The following is a 24,779-nucleotide window of genomic DNA, read 5'->3' on the forward strand; positions in this document are numbered from 1 at the left end:
GGGATGGAGAGACCTTCAGGCTCATCCATGTCATTTTACACATGGCCCAAGTCCTTGGGATTTTCCCAGCGTGGGGCTCCATGTCTACACCTGGCCAATGGTCAGGTCTGGCAAGTGTCGTTGCCTGGGGCTTCCTCAAATCCAGGCCTGGCCGCCATCTCTCTGGGCTCACCCATCTCTGCAATCGCAAAGCAAACCCGTCTCCGAAGTCAAGAAGTACAGGGAGGGGGTGGGAGGAGGGCATGTAAATGCTTTATAGAGTTGGAAGGAGCCTTAGCGAACTTCTGTCACCCTCATTTCATAGTGGAGAAACCGAGGCCAGGGAGTCCTCGTGACTTGCACCCGTCACCCGCTGGTTATTGGAGGATCTGAGGCTGGAACTCAGGCCCACACAGTGTCCTCCTCTTCTGGGCTCAGCGGAAGAAACTGAGCACCACAGGTTGAGTTTGAATTCAGATCAGCAAGCAGAGGGGAGCCACAGCAGTTTCTGATCAAAGAGGGGAAAAGGATGGGTGAGGATTGCAAAGCGAAATCAGAGCGGGTGTGAGGGGCGGGTGCAGAAGCCCAGCACGTCGACAGAGGCAGCAGCTGGAGGGAGGGCCCTGGCACTGGTCGGGAAGAAGGGGTGTCTCTTCCTAGCGCTGACCTCTGTGCTCGGCAGGACCCCAAGCAGCCCTCGGCCCTCGAGGCTGGTGGCGTCCGGGATATTTCCGAAAGCGGGGACCGGGGAAGTTGCACCGCTGGGGGGAGGCGTAGGGACTCCCGCCCTCCGGTCCCCAGCGCCCCACCCCGGGCCGGGAGGGTGCACTGCTGGGCCTCGGCCACGAGATGGCGCCGGTGCGCCGAGGAAGCGCGACAGCCTCTCCCGGGCCGCCCCAGCCGCGGCTCCGCCGCCTCCTCCGAGGAAACAATGCGGCGCCTCCCCGCGTAGCGCGGCGCGGGCAGGACGCCGGACACCCGAGCGCGGGCAGCCAAGCGAGCGGCGGGGCGGGCGCGGGGCGCCCTCGCCGAGAGCCATGGGCGCTGCGCGGCGCCGGGCCGAGGAGGTGCGCGGCCCAGAGGCTCAGGGGGCTGGGGCGCGGGCCCGGGGCCGCCGCTAGCCGGCACCGAGGGCGCGGGCCCGGGGATGAGGGCGCCCGCGGCGGGGATCCCGTCTGCGTGCCGCGGCGCCGTCCCGCCCAACGAGCGAGCCCGAGCAGACAGACGCGCGGCCGGCGGTCTGGGGGCGCGCCGCCTCCCGGCCCCCAAAATGTGAAGCGGTGAATGCGGAGACGCAGAGACGGCCCGGCCGGGCGCCCTCGCCGCCCTCCGGCAGCCGCGCTGCTCCCCTTCCCCTGCCCCCCGAGGCCGCGTCGACCCCGCGGGCCTCCGCCAGAGTAGCGAAGCCGCCGAGCCTCCGTGCCTCCCGCCTCGCTCCCACCGGGTTTCCACCCGCAGCGGGCTCGTGGCCCGGACGCGGCGGGAGAAGCGCCCGGGACAGTGCGTCCGGCCTCGTCCGTGGCTCCTCGCCCAGACAAGTTTGAACAATGATCACAGTCAACCCCGATGGGAAGATAATGGTCAGAAGATGCCTGGTCACCCTGAGACCCTTTCGGTAAAGTTCTCTCTGGGTTGGCGCGGGGAGGTCTTTTTCCCCGAGGGGGCGCGGGGTGGAGGTGCGCGAGGTCTGTTCTGGCGAGGGTGCATGCCCGGTGGCAGAGAGGGCAGTTTGTGCTTCCACCCGTGGTGAAGCCGGTGGGCTGGGGAAGGAATGGCTGGGGTTCGGGTTCATGTGGGGAAGGGTGTGTAATTCTGGGACGTGTCCAGAGTTGGTCTAGGTTGGAGAGGACTCCCGGTGCAAGGTGGGAATGCGGGCAGGAAGCGCCCAGGGGTGATCCTGGGCTCGGGAAGTCTCCTAGCCAGGACGCCCCTTCCCTGCCCCTCGGGGTCCTTCCCCAACTCGCCGACTGCCCCACCCCGGCGGCAAAGTTAGCGCGCAGTATCGGGCTGCACCCCCACCCCGCCGGCCCGTCGAACCCGGGTCGGCCCGCCCACCCCCTCTGCCTGTGCCACCGCCCCCTGCGCCTTCGTCGTGCGCTGCCCTTCTCGTGGCGGTGTGCGGGCCTTTCTCCAACGAGAGGGTCCCCGAGATTGGGGCAAGGAACCCCACTGCTGGGGATTCGACACCCGTTCGCGGGCGGTGGAGAGGCGGGGCCAGGGGCGGCGCTGCGGGCAGAAGGGCTAAGGGAGCCCGGACCGCGGCGGGAGCGTGGAAGCAGGATGGAGGCCAGGAGCGGTCCCTCTACCCCCCCAACCTCTGGTGGCCAAGGCCAGGAAGGGCCTCGCGCGGGGCAGGACAGGCTCTGCTGATCCCAACCCATGGGGCCGGAGAGCCCGCCGGTCCCCGGGCAGCTCCCTCCTCTCCTAAGAGCCGGTGGAACCCGGCCTACGGTCGGGATTGGGCAGAGGGCGCTAAGCGATGGGTGTCCAGCGGGTTCAGAGTGCTACCTCGCCCGGGGAGTGGGGGCGGAAGGACGCTGGGGGGGCCAGGGTGGGGGCCGCACTCCGGACGTGGGCCTCACTCCGTTGCGGCCACAGGTGAAGGTCTAGGGCGCAGGTAGGAGCCCGCGAGAGCAGAGACTGGGCAGGCGGAGGCGCTCGAAGCCTGGGCAGTGGGGGGGGCCGAATTTGAGCCCCGCCCCTCCATGCCTCGGGCTAGAGCCCCCGGCCCTCCCAGGGCTCCCGCTGTTCTCCCTTCAGTCTCTTGACTAGGAGACCGTGGCTCACGTTGCGACCGACCCCACAACACGTCCAGCCCCCTCCATCCGTCAGGCCAGTTGTGCGGGGCTGAGGAGACAGCCTTCAGGCACGACAGGGGTTATACTGGACCACCGCTGTCTGGAGGACGCGGGAGGACCATCGGGCTGGGGGGTCTCCTAGGGTAGGGCCTCGGGCTGGTGATTGGGAGGGTGTCAAGAGCCCCCGACTCAAGGTTCCCATGGGAAGCGGGCGTCTCTGGAAAGGGCCTCTCTCCTCCAGGAAATCCTCTAATCTCTAGCTGACTGGTACTGGTGAAAGGGTCCTTGCCCCGTCTCACCCACCCTGTGTCCAACCCGTTGACCAGGCCGCGGGAAGGCCAGCCGTGCTCAAGCTTTAGCCGGATGTTTCTTGGTGTAATTAGAAGAAGCTGGAGGACGCAAGCACCATGGACAGCGTCTGCTCCCAAGCGCTGCTTCCCTCTGGGGTTCTGTCCTGGTTCCTTCAGGCAAGAGCAGGATTCAGGGGTAGGATTGCACAGATTCCCCTCCTTCCAAGTTGTGTAACTTTGCCTCAGGGACTCCCTAGGCTTCCCAGAGACCCACAGCTGCCAGGGGAGTCTTTGTGTCCCCTTCAGACGGGGGTGTGGAGGGGACAGACCTCCAACCACATCACCTGTACTTGCAATCCTCAAGGGCAGGCTAGAATGATCCCAGGATTGAGGTCTGACAGAGACAGATGCAGAAGGGATATGCTGGGGGCTTCAGGTTCTGGGCTAGATCTTAGATGCCTTCTCTAAGTTCAACTCCATAGCTGGGGAAGTGGGTGGAGGAAGTGAGGGATGAGAAACTTGAGGGGTCTCTGCCGGTCCTCAGGCTGGGAAGACAAACAGCTGATTTCCTTAGGACCTTCTTGGGAGTGCGACCACCTCCTTTTTACACTGTCCCTCTGGCTGCTGTCCTGAGACAAGACTGTTTTAATCTTGGGGATCCCAGGCCCTGAGACCCACCCCTGGGGTTGCTAGAATTTGGTGAGGTGTCTTTGGGAGGTGAGGGAGCAGTGTCTCTTGTGCCATCTTGTCTGTTCTTTCCTTTTTTTTTTTTTTCCTCCTGTCCTTTCTGTCACCTCCTGAAGGAAGTGCCCAGTGCCCTCTCTGCTTTTGGTTTCTACCCCTCTCTGATTTAATCTCTAACAGCTTCCTTTAAACATCGGCTGGGCATTTGGTTGTGCTTTTCTTTTCTTCTGCAATTATGTGTTTATTTTAGTGGACCAAATTTTAATTAAATATGGCTCTGGCAGTTTCAAATAATGAAGATTAAAATGCATAAAGCAAGTCTCGCCTAGAGATACAAACAAATGTGGGTTTTGAGGGTGGGCTGGAGGCGGGAGGGCTGGAGGTCTCTGGCATGACTTGTGGGCCTCCCGCCCCCATGCTGAGCCTGACCCCATGCAAGATGGGGATTTTCACCTTGACCTTGGCGGGCAGGGCTCCCCTTTCAGCTCTGTTAGCTCATCCAGTTCTCTAATTGATTCCAGGTCCCAGAACAGCTGTCCCCTCTGGCCACTCCAAGGCTGTTCTGGGGAGCTCAGTTCTCCTGTTTGGGGTCCAGGATCTGGCACAGAGGCAGCAGGAACCTGGGGCTGGACTTGAGGGTGGGTTTCCTACTGTCTCCCTGGGTCTGTGTGTTGAAACAATGAAGACCAGTTACGCACAGGTGTCAGCTCACTCTGACCAGTCCATGGTGCAGGCTGACAACCTAAAATGTGCTTGCCTGGTGAAATGTGGGTTAGGAAGAGTCTAGGCACAGAAGGCGGCCACATGGCCCTGCCCTTCTAGCTATTACCATCTGGTAGTGATGGGGGGCACATGCCACCACCCCCCCGAACATGGTGAGGAGCTGTTCAAGCAAGCTCATGATTGATGGCTGTGGCAAGGCCTGTGTACACAAGTGCTGAGTGGGGCCCGGTGATTGATGGGATCCAGGTGGGTTTCGTCTGGACCAGTTGCTTGCCCTCTGGCTGGCATCGGGACCAGCTGTTTCCATCTATACCAACGGTTCTCAAACTTGAGCATGTATCTGGATTGCCTGGAGAGCTTGGGAAAAGACACTGCTTGCCCCACCCCACAGTGTCTGATGCAGTAAAGCCCGGGTTGGGGCTCAAGAATTGACATCTCCGGTATTTCCAAGGCGATCTGCTGCTGCTGGTCTGGGAACACATTGGAGGACCTCAGCTAACGAGCCAGGTTCTCTCTGAGGCTAGAACATGCCTAACCTCTCACCTAAGGGGGCATTGTTGTTGTCCCTCATGGTCTGGTGTGTGACTCGTGGCCGGTTCCTTGTAGTGGAAGTGTCTATCCTGCGGTGATGGGAGACTACCTGGCCCAGGAGCCCGGCCCCTGGATGTTTCCTTCTTCCCTCCACCCATCCCTTCCTCGCTCATTCATATGTACGAGTTCCTACTGGATAGGGGTGCATGCCGCTGACCTGCCCTGTTGCTCTCCACAGGCTTTTTGTCCTGGGCATCGGCTTCTTCTCACTCTGCTTCCTGATGACGTCTCTGGGAGGCCAGTTCTCAGCCCGGCGCCCGGGGGACTCCCCCTTCACCATCCGCACAGAAGGTACCGTGATGGGAAAAGGGGAGGCAGATTTGGGTGCAGGTGTTTGTGGGAGAGGAGAGGGAGGCCTTGGTGCCTAGCATCACAGGGGGCTTTCTGGGGCCCTGTCCCGGGCATTCTGTCCACCTCCTGAGTGGACGTGTGAGTGAGAGGGGCTGGGGCTTGGGTCACGTGACCTTGCATGCTGCTTTGGCTTTAATCCTGACTGTGGTCATCAGGGTTCCTCTTGCCTTGACTCTCAGGCTAGGGAAGGGTCTTTGGGTCCTGGTCTCCCAGGCAGCAGAAGAGGCTGCCTGTGTTGCCTCTTTAGTGGGGTGAGGGGTGGTTCTGAACACAACACCTGTCTCTTTGAGACACACATATTCTGTGCCTTTGGTCCAGGCTGTGGCCACAGCGGGGGCAGAGGGCAGACCTGTCTGTGGGCTCCCGTGCCTTGGCTCTGAGCTCTCGGAACGCAGTTGGGGTCTTCGTTGGTTCTTGCCCACATGAGACTTTTGAGGCAGTGGAACGGAGGTTCCAAGCCCACGTGGGCTTTGGGGACGAGATGGACCTTGTTTGTTCCCTGACTCCTCACCTACCAGCTGTGTGCTGTTGGCCAGGTCATTAAGTCAGCTACAGAAGGGAAGTAATGCCTGTCTTCAGGAGGGTGACCTGGGCACCCTCCTCCTGAAGGTGGGTCCTGCTCCCCTCGTCCTGCTCAGGGAGGGGTGCAGAGTCCCACTTTGTGGGTCACGGAGGCTCTTCTGGTCAACAGTAGGTAAGAGGAACATAGGGAAGTTGGGCAACTGAGGCAAATGGGGTTTCTGGAACTGTCCAGGGGCTGGCTCTGTGGGATCCCCCTGCCTCTCTGGGAAGTCTCTCTTTGAAATCCACACTTTTGAACGCCAACGGCTCAGCTGACTGGCTTCCCTGTTCCAGATGACGAATATACCCTCTAGTAGAATGGTTGTCATCTGGGGGTGGGGCTCTGAGGGACACTTATGGCGTCTGTGTCTCATCATTAGACTCAGTCCTTTGGTTTCACGTACACTTCTTTAAACTCGCAAAGGCTCCCGGCAGGAATTTCACATTTATTAGTCATTCAAGCCTGAGTGGACGTTAATTTATTCCATCTCTGCCTCGTGGAGATTCTGCAGTCTCTCTGAGCCTTCGTGTTTGCCTCTGATAAATGAGGACGATCATATCTCCTTCCCCAGGATTGTCATGAGTTGGTGTTCAGAGAACATACATGAAGGGTCTCGAACAGCATCTGGCAAATAGTACAAGCACCATAAATATTTACTGGGTACATTGAGTGTGTGATGGGGACACTGCAGAAAAGACTGTTTAGAGAAAAGGATCGAGGAGGTGCCAGGGTGTCTCCCTGGGAGACACCTGAGGATTGTGGTTGAAAGAGCGGGTGGGTAGTTGTGAAGGTACACTGGAGGGCAAGCTTGGGGCGCGATCCTGGAGGGCGTGGGGGTATGGGTGGTGGGGGGATGAGAGATGCTCAAGCTCCCTGAGTGCCGCCCCTGGAGAGGGTGCGTGTCTGTGTGGGTGGGCTCCTATAAGGCCTGAGGAAGCTGGCTCTCCAGGAAGGTCAGGGATCCAAGAGATGCCAGTCAAGGGCTGGGGGCAGAGGGGTGCGTGACTGGATGTGTGGGTTCTCCTGCTCGTCTCCTTGAGGGCTTGGGGCCCCATCTTGGCAGGGCTGGGCCCAGTAGCCCAGAGTACAAGGGACTTGAGGGTGCCCTGCTGTGCAGCTTTATCTGGTAGATGGGGCAGGCCCAGCTGCAACCCCTAAGATCTTGTATCTTAGGGGTGAGCAGGACCATAGAGGGGAGAGGATTTAGCCAAGGTCATGCATTAGGCTGAAGGCATTTGTGTGTGTGTGTGTGTGTGTGTGTGTGTGAACTTTGCACGGGAGGATATAATATGAACAAACTGAACACATCTATGCAACCAGCCACCCAGATTGAGAAACAGAACATGGTCACCCCCAGAAGTGCCCTCTTGCCTCCCCCCACTCACCCCTTCCCCAGGGATGTCAGGACCCCGACTCTAATAGCACAGAGACATTTTCCCTGGTTTGGGACTTTATGAGAACAAACTCTCACAGTGGGTGTTCTGTGTGTGGCTCTTTCTCGCTCAGTATCACATCTGGGAGACTCATCCATCTCGGGGTTGGCATTTGTTTTTGCTGCTGGGCCACGTCCCATTGTGTGCGGACACCGCGGTGTATCAGTTCCACTGTTGATGGACGTTCGGTTGTTCCCAGTTTGTGGCTTTTGTGGCTAGCGCGGCTGTGAACATTCTTGTACATGCCTGGTGGGGACATGCAGGCTTTGCTGTTGGGCATCCCTAGGAGTGGTGTTGCCGGGTCTGCTGTTGGAAGACTTAGAAGATGGAAGTCTGGGAGGGGGAGGAGATGGGCAAAGAGGGGGCCTCTGAGAACCCCGGAGAGCTGACCCTGCTTCACTTCGTATCCCACTCCTTGGCCCCTGGTTTCTTTCATGCTTTTGGATTAAGTTGATTTGCTTGGAGAGACCCAAAGCAGGTGCTTGGAGGAGCCCCAAGTTTACCTTGTGGCTTTAACATCCTAATCCTGCAAGAGATGCCCCCTTAAATGACGCTCCACAGTGTGCCTGGGGCAACCCTGCCACCAGCCTATCAGGTGCCAGTGTTTCTGCCTAGGAACCACCTGAGGGAAGGATGGGGGTTAGAAGCGGTCTTGGGAAGGACACTGGAGGTCATGGGTTCGGCTGGGTTGTTGGATAGCGTTTATTCCTGGGGTCTGCGCAGCCTGAGGGCAGAATCAGGAGACAGAAACCCACATTTAGGGGAAAACAATCTTGCATTGGCCAACAAAACCATCTGAGCACAGATGGGAAAACACTCTCTCCCCGCCTGATAAGCCGGAGGGAAGTGGGGTCCCACGTGGCCCTGGCTGGGGAGGGGCAGGGAGGAGGAGCTTTTCTCCAAAAGGGGAGAAGGAGAAGTCACGACAGCCTGTATGGACTGTGGCCTCCGTGGAGAGGCTCCAGGTTCCCCTGGGGCCAGTTTCTATTTTGTGATAAAGTTGTCTAGTTGGGGGATAAAATTGTGACAGACATCTCATCCTATATTCTGCACACTCGTCTGAAGATTCAGGGGAGAAGGAGGCTGAAGGGAGAAGCAAACTCGGAGGAGATCTAACCTAATTCTCTCTTGCTGCGGTTGGTCCTGGCTTGGGCCCAGGGGCAAGATTTTTTTGGCGTGCTCCCTCACCAGGCAGCTCTCCTCCCTCCCCAGCTGTCCCTCCTCCCTGCCTCCTGCCTCCGCTGCCCTTCTCTTGTCCTAAGAAGGAACCAGCTTCCTTCTAATGATGGGGGATGTGAAGTTGGGTCTGAGGCCTCCTTCCTGATGTTACCGCTCTGTCTTGTCTTGACGAAGTAGAAGTCGAGGCTGTCCCCAGAGGGACAGGTCTGTAGACTAGAGGTCGTCGGTTCAGCTGCGTATCTGCCCTGAGTTTCCCCTGTGGCCTGGCCAGACCTCCTGCATCCCCTCCCCCCGCCAGGATTTGAACTTGGGGAATACCGGAGAAATATTTCCTTGCTCCGAGGTTGTCTCTGGCCCTGGACCTCGGGGCTATAGGGCTCTGGGATGCATCCTCTCAGAGGCTGGAGCGCGTGTCCTTGTCCCCTCCGCTGCCCAAAGCTCCCATGGCCTCAGCTGCTTTCTAATGTGGCCGTGTGTGGACAGACAAATGCACTCGTATTTCCAGCTGCACAAACACCAAGTCACAGCCCCCGTATCAAGTGCAGGGAGGTCTCTCTTCTCTACCGAGGTGGGGGCCTCCTTCAATTTCCAGGAACCAGTGGTAAAGGGTGGGGTTGGGGACAAGAGAGGGAGGGCAAGCGAGGACGGGAGACACAGGGAGAAGCGGAGAAGCTGTACAGGGAGAGGAGGGGGCCTCTGGGTAATCAGACACCCCTGACTGTAAATGTGAAGAGCCATTTGTCTCTCGCATCCCAGCTTTCCTTATTTATATGGAAATATGGAGGGAACATGTGTGAGTTCTGAGATGTGTCACTGGGCCTCACATTAAGTACATTTCAATCCAGCCAGTGCCGAGAGCCGTGAGGTGACTCAGGGCAAGCTGTGTCAGGAGCTAGCTCTGCTGACAGTTCTGGGGCTGGTGGTGACATCCAGGGAGCGTGTCACATGGGGAGGGCCCCCGGACTGGCTGTGCAAGGCCTGCTTCCCTCCCAGGGACCCATCCCCTGCCTTGTCCTGGGCAGAAAATATGCTTGGTGCCCAGGAGTTCTCTGGGAAGCGGTGGGGGAGGGGGTTGTCTCCTGAGGTCTCAGGAGCTTCCGGAGCCCTGGGCCATCTGAAGGCGATGAGCGCGGCCCCTGGGCCCCAGCTGCTGGGGACGTACGTGTCTTGTGGTCTTAGTCCAGCCTGATGGAGGTGGCCTCGCAGACCCTCCCGAGGGGGCGTTCTGTCTCCTTAGCTACATCCATTAGCCCTCTGGTCTTCTGGGGTCCCTCTTTCTGTTGAGGTTTTTAAGAATTGGCTTAATCCCTCCTGTGAACCCCCAAATGTGTTCAAGGACTCTCCAGAGCTTATGTTTCCCTGGTCACCTCTTGCTCTGATCTCCTGCTTTGGCTGAATTATCCTACTCGGCATCCCCCCTGCCACCTGTGCCCCCACATTGACCTAGTTTGGAGGGCACCCCGTTCTCCCTAAGGCCCCTGCACAGCACAGAGGTGGGGTGATGGGCTGGGGGTGAGCAGATGACAATTCCCTGCCAATCGCTGCAGCAGGGGCTTCCCCATCCTGCTTAGCCCTCTGGCCACCCCACCACCTGTCTCTGTGCCATGTTCTGTGTCCTGACCTCCCAGGCTGAGCAGGGAACTCCTGTCTTCCCTGACCATGCAGAGCCATTCAGCTCTCTCTCTGTCTCCCTGCTCTGAGCATCTAGACTCTGCTCTGGCCCACCCAGGGGTTTAGCAAAAACAAAACAGCTCTCCCCCTAAGGGGATCCTAACAGGTTTTTCTAGGCACAATTCTTTCCTTTTCCATCCCCCAATTAATCGCTAGAGGCAATTACGGGAAGACGCTAGCCTATAGAACCTTAGGACTCCATAAGTTCTGCAGGAGGGGAAACTGAGGCCCAGAGAAGCAAAGTGACGTGCCTGCCCATCCAGTCGGCAACTCTGTGCGTGTGCGTCCCTCCCTCCCCATTCTCTTCTTCAGAGCCAGGACCCTGGCTCTTCAAGGAACCCGTGGCTCCTCCTTGCTCTGGATTTGGTGCCCAGCTGACACTGCCATGGCCTGTGAATGAGCCAGCCCCCTGGCTCCTGGTGGCCTCCCTTCTGACCACAGGTGGGCTCAGCTGGCAGGGGAACCCAGCCCGGAAGTAACTCAGTGTGAGATGTGGCGTAGCCACTGGATTGGGCCTGGAGCCAGGGGCTGTGGGGGACAAGCAAAGCGAAACGTCACAAGCAGCCCCGAGACATGGAGCCTCTCTTGGCTCCTCCTCCTCAGCTCAGTCCCAAGCTTCGAGCTGAAGAGACTTGTCCCCTCCTGCACCCCCTCTCTTCTCCGCTTCTCTGCCTCTTGCTCCCAGTGGCTGTCTATGCTCTCTCCTGCCCCCACCCGGCACTGTGACCTTGGCGGCAGATGGGCCCGCTGTTGTTCCTTGAGTTGGGGATGCTGAGATGGACGTGTTACAATGACTCTCCCTTGGCCATGCGGGTCAGGGGTGGACAGAGGCAGGGAAGAGCCCAGTGTCCGCCTCCCAGCCCCCCTGAGCCTGCTGGACCCCTCCCCGTTCTTCCCTGAGAGGCAGGCCCTGCGGTGCTGCCCCGCCCGCCCTCAGGATCCCCATGCACGAGGGCTATACCCTGCAGCTCGTTGCTTAGGCGGCTTCCTGGAGCCACTGGAGCCGGCTCTGCCACCCCTCAGAGGCAGAAAGTACCAGAACGTGGCCGTCCTGGGAGCGACCCTCACGCAGTGACTGGTGGGAGATGGTGTGCACACGGCCCAGCTCCCTCAGCCCCGGGGGGAGAACTCTGAGGCGGGTTCTACACTTGCTGGTTTCCCCAGCTTGGTGACACATCCTCTCTGGGCTGCCTTCCCTCCCTATATCACCTCCCCAGTCCTCAGCTGGGCTTTCCTTCCCCACCCAAATGAGCGACTTGATCTCAGACCCTTGTTTCAGGATCTGCTTCTGGGGAACCCAACCTAGGGTGTCCGCTGCCCCTCCCCAGCAGCCTGGGACACCCCCAGAAGCATTGGGGTCTCCACTGACTTGGCTCATTTGTTATGAGTGATCCAGAGCCTGGCTCTTGGGGTCTGCCAGGAGCCGAGTTGGGGACTGCAGTGGCTGGAACTGAGCACCTATGGGAGGGACTGTTTAAAACCTTCCCAAAATGCCATTGAAAAGGAAGGTAAGGACTTACGTTTTCACACTGGCACGTGCAGCACTAATGATGGGAGTGATTAGAAAGGAAATCACTGGTTAATGGGATCTTGGCTAAAACACCTCGTTTGCATTTAATTTTATTCTTCACAAGGTCTCCCCTGCCCCTCAGCCCTGGGGTTGATCTTTATGAACCCAAAGACCAGCTCAAGAGTCAAGGCAAATCCACGATGATTTTCTGCAGTGGAATGTGGGGGAGAGGAGAAGGGATGCTGTCGGGGCCCCAAGGCTGGCAGGAGAGCAACAGGGCCCTGAACTCCTCTAACATGGGCTCACAATCTCTCCTGTGCACCTGGGCCACGTGGGGAGCAAACAAAGTGCAGGGTCCTGGGCCCCATGCCCTAGAGATTTAAATCAGCAGATCTAGACTAGGGCCTGGGAATCTGGATTTCAACAGTCTGGCCAGGAGATTCAGGTGCAGGGTGAATGATTGATCACAGTTTTAGAAACTGGTAGGAAGCAGGGTTGGCCCAGGGCTGTCCGGATTCCTGCCCTACAGGGGTGAGGGGTGGCAGGCTCCCTCTCCTGATCCCTCCTCTTTCTGGGAAGATGGGAATAGGGCTGGGGTCTGAGCCACCCCGGCCTGGAGACCAGGTGGCCTCCAGGCTGACTGTGGCCATGCTCTGCCTGCAGTGATGGGTGGTCCGGAGTCCCGTGGCGTCCTCCGCAAGATGAGTGACCTGTTGGAGCTGATGATGAAGCGTATGGACACACTGGCCAGACTGGAGAACAGCAGCGAACTGCACCGGGCTGCAGGTGAAGGGCATTTTGCCCTGGACAGGTGAGAGGGACACTGGAGGGAGAGGGGCACATGGCATGGGGGAGGGGTTGTACCTCAGGTGTGCTGGGCATAGGCGTGCAGTCTCAAAATGCACTCCCACAGCTCAGTGGGGGGTGGGGTGATGTCCGTCACCCCCTTTTTTTGTTAATCTGGAGAAAACTTTAACAATACAGACAACCATACAGTAATACAACCCAGAGCGCCTTTCTACCACTCAGATTCAACAACCGTTAACATTTCGTCACACTGATGGTCTTTGTTCCTTTTTAATAAAACATCGCAGAGAAGGCTGAAGGGCCCTTTAACTGCTTCCCCCTGCAGACAAGTGCTTTTCCGACTTGGGTGTAGGTCCTTCCAGTACTTACTTCTAAGTACTTTGACACCTGCGTTTTATACATGTACACGCTATAAATTCATAGTGTGCGGTTTTGCAGACCTTACACAGGTGGCATCCCACAGTACCTGTTCAGTGCCTGCTTGTTTTGCTCAATGTGATGATTTTGAGCTCTGTCTGTGTTGAGGGCCGTGGCTGGATGGCCACGTGGACTGTGATGGCCGTAGCGGGCATCTGTTCTCCACTGATAGACCTGGGCCATCTTTGCCAAAAAGAATTTTCTGGTTTATTCATGTGAAATATTCCCCGACTGAGGTCAGAATGCGCAGAGGCCCCCAAGAGTTTGTGCTCTAGTCCCACATGCCTCCTCAGCTCCCCTATGATCCCCAGTGGTGTGCGACCAGATCAGAGCCAGGGGTCTGTAAATGGTCTCCAGACCCTAGAGAGCGAAGTCAGGGCATCCCGATCGAGAGTTCTGGCCTCCAGACTCGGATGTGGGAGGAGGGAGCCTGGACCCCACCCTCCCAGGGAGACGAGCTACACCTGACTTTTTAGATAGTTTCGTTCTTTATGAGATGGGTTTGCTCAACGTGTCCTATCTTAACTGCTGAGAAATTAGTTGGAAACCCACCCTTTGACGTAGTTTGGGAAAAGCTCTACCTCAGCCAGTGTGACTTTCCAAAAGTGTTCTGCTAAAAAATAGGTTTGAAATCCACACTTTGAGACAGTGTGTGGAAAAGCTATATCTCAGCCAATGTGTTGCTATGTGGAAGGCAAAACTCCAATCATTTCCAAAGAACGAGGCAGCCACTGGGATTTGTAGGTGGAGCTTAGGGAAGCAAGGGGACTTACGTACAAGGCTTGTCGTCGGTGCCACGAGACGAGTGGAGCTCACCCGCCTGCCAGAATCTTAGAAGTTTATGTAGAGGCCTTAATTGGGGTCAGTCACGTACACCATCCAGATGGTCTCCACAACACCTTACTCTCTCAAGGCTATGCCCTTGAAACAGCCCCCGCTGGGGGAACGGTGGGCAGAGTGTACATTCCAAGGGCAGAGGATGGGTGAGGGGCCTCCGATGACGGGGTCCAGCTCTCATGTCAAACTGTGGTCACGTTCTCTTGATTACCTCCTCAATCAGGAGGAAACTGAGTCACAGAGAAGTTGAGGTACATGCTCAAAGCGCACAGCTGTGAAGGGGCTGGGCCTGGCTCTGGACCCAGGTCAGCTGGCTCCCGATCCCATCTTTCTAACCACCGTGCTCTCGATGGCCATTCATTAAATGTGCAGCTTGTGTGGGTTAGTTTTAATCCATTAGCAAGACTTTTCATATCAATTAATTCGCAATTCAGGAAACAAAATGTTTTTGTTAGACCTTTGCTCTGACTTTTTTTTTTTTTTTTTGGCTTGGAAAATGTAGCCACTCAAATTGCAGTTGTGGAGGCTGGGATTCAATGTGTTACTGGATGTGAAGCGCCCAGCAGAGTGCTTGGCTCCTGATGGGAGCTCTTTCCCCACAGGAAATAGGGCCTCCTGGGTGGGCTGCGCTGCGGCCCTGCTGGGTTCCTGGTTAGATGCTATCTCACCATCCAGGGGCTGAGTGTCTGACCAAAATATACACTCCTGAAGCACGTGTGGGACCTGCTCAGCGCCAGGCACTGCTGCAGGTGCTGGGCACACAGTGATATTCACTGTCCTCAGCCCGGTGGGGCAGACAGGCAGTAACTGAGTAAAAGAAATAGATGAGATGATGTGTGATGCAGATCCACGCTCTGAAGGATGGGGATGGGTGACCACGAAAGGGGCTGTTCAGACAGGGTGGTCTGGGCAGGCCCTTCTGCGTTGGTGATATTTGAGCTCAATTCTGAAGGATGGGAAGGAGACGGCCACAGGAGGAACGAGGAGTAAAGAATTTGAGGTAGAGAGAGCAGCAAGTGCAAAGACCCTGAGGTAGAAACAAGCTAGGTATTTTGGAGAAAAAGGACCAATGTGAAAGCCAACATGGCAAAGTGTGGTGAAGGGTGGGAGAGGTCAACAGGGCAGGTGGCTCAGGGCTTTGTCAGCGATGGTAAGGAGCCTTGGGCACTATTCTAAGGGCTGTGGGAGGTTGCTGGGGAGCTTTCAACCAGGGGCGGATGGGATCTGACTTCTTTTTTATAAAGATCACTCTGACTGCTTTGTGAAGAATGGATTAGGGGGTGGGGTGGCAAGAAGGGCAAGCAAAGGGGCCAGGGGCAGAGACGGGGAGATGGAGGCAAAGGTGTTGGGCTCCCCTGGAGTTTCCTCTGAGGCCTGAGACGATTTCTTCTCTATGTCAATTTTCTCCAGTGCTGTCCTTGTCACCTCTGGTCCAGCCCCTCCCATACCCCTCTCTCAACCTTCCCACTTTCCTGTCTGCCCCCAGCTGTGCTGCGACCTCCCTGGGCTGCTGATCTAGCCTCTGTCCACAGTCTGTTCATCAGAGCGAGGGCAGTGGACCCAGATGTCTATCTGCTGGAAATCCCGCTGTGGGCAGCAGAGCAGAGGGTCCGGTGAAGCTGGCTCCAGGTCTGCCTTCTGGGGTTGGGGGTACTACTGCCAGCATATTCAGGGTATCTCTGGATTTCTTCCAATCCCAGCCTGTCCCTCCCTCCCCTGCCTTGCCCTTCATCTCCTGGGGTGGCGGTGGGGGAGCACATACCACCTCCCGGCTCCATCCCAGGAAATAGCAACGATCCATCATAACGAACAGAGCCCATCAAGCCCCACAGGCAGAGTCATAAATTTCAGGAACACTGTTGCTCCTGGTTTCAGGGAGAGAAACCATGGGTGTGTCCAGGGCTAGTGGGATGTTGCGTGCTCACACCTGACCTGTGCACTGACACGCCAGCCTCTCCCCACCCTTAACCTGAAGCTAGACAGGCAAGAATCCTGCAGACACACAGGCTGCTGTGCTTTCAGCACTCAGTTACCTGCACTTGGATTCCTCACTCTGAAATCTCTGTGGCTTAAAAAGAATCACACCCACTGCCCTCTTCCTGCCCTTCCAGAAGCTTCATGACTGGTGTGTCCTCGAGGAAAGCAAATGTGCTTTTTCAGTCTAGGAAAGCATAATTAGGAATTATTTGCAGAATTTGCTGCAAATGGCATCATATTATGTATCCTAGAGCCAAATAGTAATGATGTCTGAATTTTCCATAATAAAATTCAGCAACAGCAAAGACGACTGGAATTTGAGGCTGTCTGCCTTCGAGTCAGTCTGTATGGTGTTGAATCCTACCATGTGCAGAGTCTGGGCTGGAGTTTCGGGAATGGATACAGAGGACACAGGAGACAGAAGCTGGAGCCCTGTCCTCAAAGCGTGTACTGCCCTCCTGGGGACAGGAAGCCAGCACCCGTCCCTGTCACAGCTAGAGTCACTGCAAATAAGTTGCGTTAGGAGTCAGCGCACACCCGCCCCATCTGGCCTGGCTCAGTTGCTCACAGCGATTAAGCCCCTGGGGGCCCAACACACCCTGTGTATTTTCATTACTTCCTTCTTCTTTTCAGTGTCCCCACACTGAAATGTCCCCTTTGGCAGGGCAGAGATTTTGCCTGTTTCACTTCTGTATCCCTAGCCTCAAGAACAACAGTATGTACGTTCTTGTGCTTAGTAAGTACTTGTTGAAGGAAGAAAGGAAGGGAGAGAGGGAGGAGGGAAAGAAGGGCCTCGTGGGTGCCCCCGGGTGCTGTGTTAGGTTGAGGAGCTGCCACGGTGCCCGTGTGACTGGGAGATGGAAGCGTGTGCGGTTCTGGCCAACCCCACCCTGGCCGACTGGGCCTCAGTTCTTGTTCTGTGCTCTGAGGACATTGGACCCTCAACAGAGCGCTCAACTCAGGGGCGCCGGCTGCTGTGGGCGCAGAATCGTGAATGTGGTCACACCCGTGATCTGGTCGTTTCATTCTGGGAATCCGCCTTAGGAAAAGAATCTTAATGTTATAAACAGTTCTGTGACCTCAAGGCCACTGTGGCCTTTTTTTTCTCTCTTCAATAGCGTTAGAAAGTTTGAGCAACAATTTCAATGCCTGCCGGTGAAGAAGTGGGTAGATCCATCCCGACACCTCCGCTGGGTGGGTTTATGCAGCTGTTGAAAAGTATGTTGATGGTAAATGCGGGGATTTTAATGGCAAGGGAAAATGTGAAAACAGTTATGTCATTATAAATAGAATTGGATTACACAGAGTGTAAAACTCCATAAATGTCATATACTGCAGGAAAGACGGCAGAAAGGAGATGCTTCAAAATTCTTGTCTGTGGGTAATGAGATGAGGGTGTTTTTTTCCCCCCCAAATTTTTTTTTAAAAGAAGCTTTATTTAAAAAACTCAAAAAATGGTTCTAGACATTTTCAGCCAGGTTGAGTGGCCGGAGAGCGGCTTCCCTGGGGGTCTGTGTGTGTGGGGGGGTGAGGGGCGGGCAGGGGACACTTTACCTGTTAAGATAACTTTGGGTTCAATTTTAAAAGATAGGCCTCGCTTCTCTCAGAGCCTGTGCTGGGCCCAGCTCTGGGGTTTGCCCTTTCCCGGTAGGACAGTGGAGCTGGGAGCTTGTTTGGCCCCAGGGCTGGAGAGAGGCCAGGCCATCGTGGGGGGGTGGCGGCTGGGTGAGAAGGCAAGTCAGTCCTCCAGGCCAGAACCCTAGCAAATATGACAATAACTATGAGCAAGTTGAACATCCCTGACAAAGACGTACATTCTCAACATCCGATTATAAGCTGTTTGTGAGACGGGCCTAAAACCAAATGACTCAGAAACTGAAAATAAAAGGAAAGGGAAATGTCTCTAGAAACCACACACAAGAAGGAAGCTTGGATGACAACATTTATGCCAAAGAAAGTGAAATTTGAGGAAAAAGAACATTTAGCAGGACAAGGAATATGGGAACAACTTCAACCTCACTAATAATAAAAATTCCACTTTTTAAGAAACTGGAACTTATCAAGCTGGCAAATATGTTTTAATTATAACACTTTGATTATTGAGGGTACAATAGGAAAAGGATCAGTACAGTATAGCTGCCCATGAGAGGATGAAATGTGACCATTCAAAATCATATTTAAAAAAAATGTTTAATGAATGGCAATGTACTTACACGGTCTCAGTAAATGAGGCAAGATACAAAGCATATACAGTAGGATCGCACTGTCTTAAATAAAATACACGTAGGAGATATTAAAAAAAAATTCTCCAGAAGAAGCCTGGGCCCTGGGGTGGACTTGGGGGCTCTGTTTCCCCCAGCCTGGCCCTAACACCCCGGCTTTGCCCCATTCACAGACACTGACCCCTTCCCCAGCCCAATTCCAGCTCTGTTCCTATTAAGATTAAGTGGGGAAATAGCTCTGTATTATCTATCTGACATCTACCTACCTATCTATCTGTCATCTATCATCTATCAATCATCTAATACATATGTATGTATATATGTATGTATGAGGTCTGACAATTTGCAAACTTGTTGCAACTATGTTGCTAACCATTTTTGATATCAGAGGAATTATTCGTTATGAATTTGTACCAAGTTGACTATTTGGAAGTGCTGAAAAGGATGCGTGAAAAAGTTGGATGACCTGAACTTTTCACCAACAATTCATGACTCTTGCATCACAACAACGTACCAGTTCACGCAGCACAGTCTGTGAGGGAGTTTTTAGCCAGTAAACAAATAACTGTATTGGAACACTCTCCCTGCTTACCTGATCTGGTCCCCAGTGACTTCTTTCTTTACCCAAAGAGAAAGGAAATATTGAAAGGAAGACATTTTTATGACATTCAGGACATCAAGCGTAAATACAACGACAGCTCTGATGTCCATTCCAGAAAAAGAGTTCCAAAATTGCTTTGAAGGGTGGACTAGGCACTGGCGTTGGTACATAGCTTCCCAAGGAGAGTACTTCGAAGGTGACCGTAGTGATATTCAGCAGTGAGGTATGTAACACTTTTTCCAGGATGAATTCGTGGACTTAATTGTCCAACCTCATATGTATATTTCTTGGTGCAGGAGAGAGGAATCCTTTCTGCTCTTGCTTGGGGAGGGGCTGGCAGATCCATGGTCATCTTTTTGGAATCTCCTGCAGCATCGGGGACTCTGGATGAGGGTGAAGAGGGGCCGAAGCTGCCGAGGGAGCAGTAGAAATGCAGGGAAGGCTGGACACTAGGCTGGCAGTTTCCATGTGGTGTGCGTGAGAGAGAGAGACAGAAAGACTGACAGACAAACACAAAGAGAACACATCTCCTGTCCTGGCTGTACATGCTTGTGTCTCTTGGTAGGTATATCTGTGAGCACCTGTGTGCAGGAGTCTCCGTGGTTTTAAAGGGAAGGCGGTCAGTTTCATGATGAAATAACAACTCCCAGCAAGCACGCTGGCCAGCTGTGCTGAAATCAATACCCTGTTAATTGGATGCAAGCCTCATAAATCATGGGAGGAACCCGTGAAATTAAACCTCCTTCCCCAGGCGTCCTGGAGAGCTCTTCAAGGCGCCAGGGGAATGAGGGCTGGGATTAGTGATTGCCTCGAGGGGCTGGGAGGAGGGGCCGGAGCCTGGGGGGGGGGGGCCTCTTGTAGCCTTTGTTGGGAGGAGAAGTGGCCACAGGCCACTGGCAGGAGCCAGGGTTCCCTGGCCCTGGGTGGTATATGGAGCGGAGCGTTCAGTGGCTGGCAGGATCCTGTGGTGTTAGCTGCCCCTTTGCTGCCTGGAGACTGACTACACCAGACTCAGCCTTGGGGACAGCTGGCTCCAGGAGGCCACAGCGAGGGGCTGGCGGTCTGTCTGTGGGTGTGAGGGGAGGGACTCCTGGGCAGGACTTTGAATACCATGGATTCTTAGAGTACTTCCAGGGTGGCCCCTGGGGGTGGGGAGAGGGATGACCAGAGCCTGGATTGGGGTTCTTTTACTTTCCAAGTAAGAAGTGATCGTGATGGTGGAATTTCTGGTGCTTAGTAGATGTGCAGAAAGCATGCAGGCCCAGGTCTCGCACGCCGAGTGCATTTAACGATTTCACAGACGCAGTGGGAAGGGGCGAGGGCTGGGTGCGAGTCCCTGCCCTCGTCCCAGCCCACAGTGCGACTTCATTTTCTCTTCTCCTGGCCAGTTTTCCCTTCACATAGTACGGTAAGGGGCGGGACCAAAAGGTGTCTGAGGTCCCATGGGACTCGGGCGTCCTGGGATGTGGGTCCCGCACGGGTTCTCAAGATCATAGTGTCTCCAACGAAGGCAGTGTGAAGTGTTTGGGCACACCGAGGGGGTAGCTCCACCAGGCAGGGCATTAGAGCTGCCGGGCCACCTGTTAGCCCTCTTCCCATGGGACAGGGGCAGCGTTGGCTTCCTCAGAAGGTGCCAGCAGATCCCAGGCCATCGTTTTGCCTCTCCCATCCTTGTCCATGGCTGTTTGCAGACTCGTATGTTTCAGGCTGGCTCGGGCCACTGTGGGCACCTTTATCGGCAAGAGAGCTCAGGGAACCCTTCCAGCCAGTGCCATACCTGGGGTGGCCCTCGGCCCTGGGCGGTGCGTTCTGGATTCCCAGGACTTTGTTGCAAAGTGGGCTGAAGTAGCAGTGATAATAATGAATGAGGATAATAAATAAGAATGGCAGCCACCCTCTATTGAGTACTTTTTATGAACTTTGACCTTGACCAATGAGAAGGTCCTGTCCAGGTGTACAATTCCCAGGTGAAGGAACTGGGCTTAGGCAGGCAAAGGACTGGCCCAGGCCATAGAGCCAGTGGGGACTGAGCCCGGCCTTTGTTGTCTGTACAGCCCGGTGGTGCTGAGAGCTGGGGCAATCTCAGGACTGCCACATTTATGGGGGGTAAAAAGGTACCATGATTCCTGTGGGTCTCTGCCCAACTGGGAGGGATGGTGGGACTCTTTGGGCTGGTGTGTCAGCCCTGCTGGCCCTAAGAGCTTCCTGATGACGCAAAAGGCCCCCCAGCCTTTCTGCCCCTGCCCGGCACCCATAGTTTACAGGCTGAGGCCAGAGAACCTCACTGTCCTCTTGCTGGTGGTGTCTGTGGGCAGGCCCCAGCCCGGCTCAGGAATAACCTCCTACTGCAGGGTTAAGTGTGAAGGCCTGGGCCAGACTCGCCTCAGCCAGGGGCCCAGTCCTGGGCCTGGAGGGGGACATTGTGAGGTTGGTCTCCTGGTCAACCTTCCTGCAGGGGCTGGAATCGTCTCGGCCTCAGATCCATTTAAGTCCCTGGGTCAGCGGTTTCAATGTGGGGAGACTCACCTTTTTCAAATGTGGTCCATTCCGTGTAGAGCACATCTAATTGGGAGCTTCATCCTATCCAGGAGGGGAGGGACCTCGCTTGGAGTGCCCACCACAAGTAATAACAATAACAGGTGCCCTACAAGTGACAATTAAAACCAAGGCTAAGTATGTGATACCATTTAGGCCTCAAAGCAGCCGTCTGGGAGTCACCTCCTGTGCTGGGCCTATGTGTGATTCTCCTGTGTATCTCCGCGCCCAGAGCAGAGCCTGGCACCGAGCCGGCGTGTGGGAAATCTGTGTGGAAGGCACATGTCGGTGGGACCTCCTCCTGGGCATCCCTTCTGAGATCCCCAGCCTGCCCCCTCCCCGCCTCTCCACGTCTTCACTACATACAGTCCTGCCACTCTGCCAGAAGCCCACCAGTTCAGGCTCATCTGGCTTACCCACTTTCTGCTTTTAAAATGCATGTACCAAAGATAAAAAAGGAAAGAAATAAAAATATGCCATAAGTGGGAGGAGGGTTAAAGGGCTCTCAGTCATTGGTGCCAGTGGAAGGAAGATTAGGGGTGCGTTAGATGGGGGGAGAAAGGCCGAGGGGATCGTCTCCATGGTCCCCCTGCCTGGGCTTGTCCCCTGGTAACAGGCCCTACAGAGTTAGGATGGGTGTTGCTAGGGAAACTCCTTCGGCCAGAACTCTTTCTGCCTTTGCCACCTGCCAGGAGGGTGTTCACTGTTATCCCCATAGAAATGGTGCTAAGCATCCCATCCCTGTGATTGTCACTCCCTAGACCCGAAAGGGCCTGTGGCTTTTTGGTCGGTCATGGCCTTGGCCTGATGTCCTGCCCCCGTGCCCACCTGGAGGCACAGACCCCTTCCAGGTGAATTGGTGCCTGCCTCACAGCTCACTTACGGGCACTACCGCCCAGGGTGGAGGGGCTGGGTAATGGGTTTCCTCTGTGCAATTCAGCCCCGTCTCAGGGCAGCCTGCCTTTTCTGATTGATTGGGTCCAGTGTTCCATCTGTGACTCCAGGCTGCTTCCCATACTGAGGACACAGGACTGGGACCCTTGTATAATCTCTGCATGAGTATCTAGGCATTTGTCTGGAAGGGCCGAATTCCTGTCTTCCCGCAGCCCTCGTTGCTCAGCACCTCCTCCAGCACCAAGATGCTTCCAGCCCAGAAGCATCTTGTCCCATCTGCCCTTCTGTGGCACAGCAGCCTTTTCAGCAGGAACCAAGCTGCTGGGCTGGAACCCGATTTCCTACTCAATAGCTGTGTGACCCTGAGCAAGTAACTCAACCTTGCTGTGCCTTGGTTAGCTCGTCCATACAGTGGGGCCATTAAAAAGGAATCGTGATATCAGGAGAATGAAATGAGACCATGTACATCAAGAGCTTGGCAAGTGAGTGCTCTGTGAATTCTTTATCATTCCCAGAATGTTTTCTCCTGTTCTTCTCACATGCTAATGTCTGGGGAGACCCCTGCCTTTCTGGGCTGTGTCGGGACTACAGGGGTCCTTCCTCCAGAAAAAATATGAAAAGTTGTATTAGTTTCCTAGGGCTTCCGGGACAAGGTCCCACACTGAGGAGCTTAAACAGCAGGAATGTATTGTCTCACAGTTCTAGAGGCCAGAAGTTCAAGATGAAGGTGTGGCAGAGTGTTAACAGGGCCACGCTCTCTTTGAAGGTGCTTAGGAGGTGTGTTCCAGGCCCCTCTCCTGGCTTCGGGTAGTTTCTTGGTTCATGGCAGCGTAATTCCAGTCTTCCCATGTGTGTGTCTGCGTCCAAATTCCCCTTTTTGTTAGGAGACCAGTCACATTGGAATCAGGCCTACCCGTCTCCAGTATGATCTCATATTCATTCCACTAATTATACCCAAATGTAATTCCGGAAATAATTCTTTCCTTTCAACTAAGTTCACGTTTTGAGATACTGGGAGTTAGGACTGTAACATACAAATTGTAGGGGTCACAGTTTAACCAATAGGAAAATTATATTTTATGGCTGCATTGGTAGAGAGACAAATACATTCATATTCCATAGAAAACATTTTCTTTGACCTACAATGTTTTCCCTGATTTTTAAAAAATTAAAACATGTTTGTGGACCCCTAAAAGTGTTGTGAACCATGGGACTGCGCCTCCTGGGCTTGATGGAGAGTCAGCCCTGCTGCACCCCTGACCCCACAGTGACAACCCCACGACTCTGGGTTCCCTGGGGCCCCATCCATGGGCTGGAGACAGCTGTCCGCCATCTCCCCCACTTCCTGTTCCACTTAAGTGTTTCCCAGGTCATCAGTGTCTGTAGTCTGAGGTCTCGTGCCATCCACTTTGTCATTTAAAAAAAAGCTTCTCAGAGAGAGAAGCCTAATCACATATGATTTGAAAATAGAAAGTGCTGCACACATGCTAAGTCCAGTATAATAATAGTGACGCCAAGTAATTCCGTTTTGAACAAGTTGAACTTGTTAAATCAGACAGATGCCATCTGCACTATTTAAAGCCCAAGCTAGCGATATGTTTTATGCAGAAACGCTTGTCATACGAAAATTGCTGAATCCCTGAAAAAGTAAAGTGCTTTGCTCTATAGTTAGACTCAGGACACTTCTTCTTGGGGCTGGGGTGACCGCTGTAGGTAGGGAGTTGAAAGCATCTCAAGCATTTACTGAGTGCCTACTGTGTGCTGAGCTTTGTACAGTCAGCCTTGTGTCTAATCCTTGTAATCACTCTGTGAGGTAGTTGAGATTATTCAGATTTTATCGGAGCCAACCCCTGAGTTCAGAGAGGTTAAGTAACTTGCCCAAGGTCACACAGCTCTCCAGTGGAGCCCGGACTGGAATCTAGGACCTCTGACTCCGAGGCCCTGACTCTTTCTAATAAATCTCTGAATAATGTGGAGAGTCACTGACCCCGGGCTTGAGAAGTCATGGGGGTCCCCAGTTCTTCATCTCCTGTGACAGTAGCAGCAGAAGTAAGCTTGGGTTTCAGCAAGAGGAGCACAGGTTGGACAGAAGAAGTTCCTGACAGCAGGGGTGGGGGACGGGAGACAGGAGAACCTGGACGCTTTTTTGGTGATGGATCAGAAACCGTTTTTCTTCAGTTCTGCAGATGGTGATTATATGCGTGTCCTGGGGCTGCCATAAAAAAATGACCACAAACCAGATGGCTTCAAACAACAGAAATGTATTCTCTCTCCGTTCTGGAGGCTGGAAGTCTGAAATCAGGGTGTCTTCAGGGCCTCGTTCCTTCCGAAGGCTCCAGGGGAGGGTCCTTCCTGCCTCCTCCAGCTTCTGGTTTGTAGATGCAGCTCTGCCATCTGCCTCCGTCGTCACATGGCTGTCTTCTCCCGGTGCGTCCTCACGTGGCCTCTTACAAAGACACCAGTCATTGAGCTCGTGGCCGCCCGAATCCAGTCTGACCTCAACTAAGTCCATCTGCAGAAACCCCATTTCCAAGTATGGTCACATTCTGAGGTGACAGGTGGATGGGAATTTTGGGGGACACTTTTCAATCCAAAATAGTGATGGACCCCTGATCACATGGCCCGTACGGGGCAGTATCAGGCTCCACGTATGAAAGCGCGTCCTTGTCCTGGACGATTCCGGGCTCCTTTGGGGGTTTCAAGCCCGCCACTCACAAC

General features: G+C 54.9%; 1 protein-coding gene across 2 annotated transcripts in view; it reads left to right on the top strand.

The window, feature by feature from the left end:
- Window positions 1-884: 884 nt before the first annotated feature.
- Window positions 885-24,779, top strand: part of MGAT5B (alpha-1,6-mannosylglycoprotein 6-beta-N-acetylglucosaminyltransferase B) — a 66,959-nt gene continuing 43,064 nt past the window's right edge. The window contains exons 1-3 of one of the 2 annotated variants that reach the window (XM_033091780.1): window positions 885-1,594; window positions 5,244-5,356; window positions 12,435-12,582. In XM_033091780.1, coding sequence (XP_032947671.1) covers window positions 1,527-1,594; window positions 5,244-5,356; window positions 12,435-12,582 — 329 coding nt within the window. In that variant the 5' untranslated portion in view covers window positions 885-1,526. The remainder of the gene's footprint in view (window positions 1,595-5,243; window positions 5,357-12,434; window positions 12,583-24,779) is intronic. The other variant, XM_033091781.1, reaches the window with a different exon arrangement.

The sequence above is a fragment of the Rhinolophus ferrumequinum genome, chromosome 21 (assembly GCF_004115265.2).
Source record: "Rhinolophus ferrumequinum isolate MPI-CBG mRhiFer1 chromosome 21, mRhiFer1_v1.p, whole genome shotgun sequence".
NCBI classification, from domain to species: Eukaryota; Metazoa; Chordata; class Mammalia; order Chiroptera; family Rhinolophidae; genus Rhinolophus; species Rhinolophus ferrumequinum.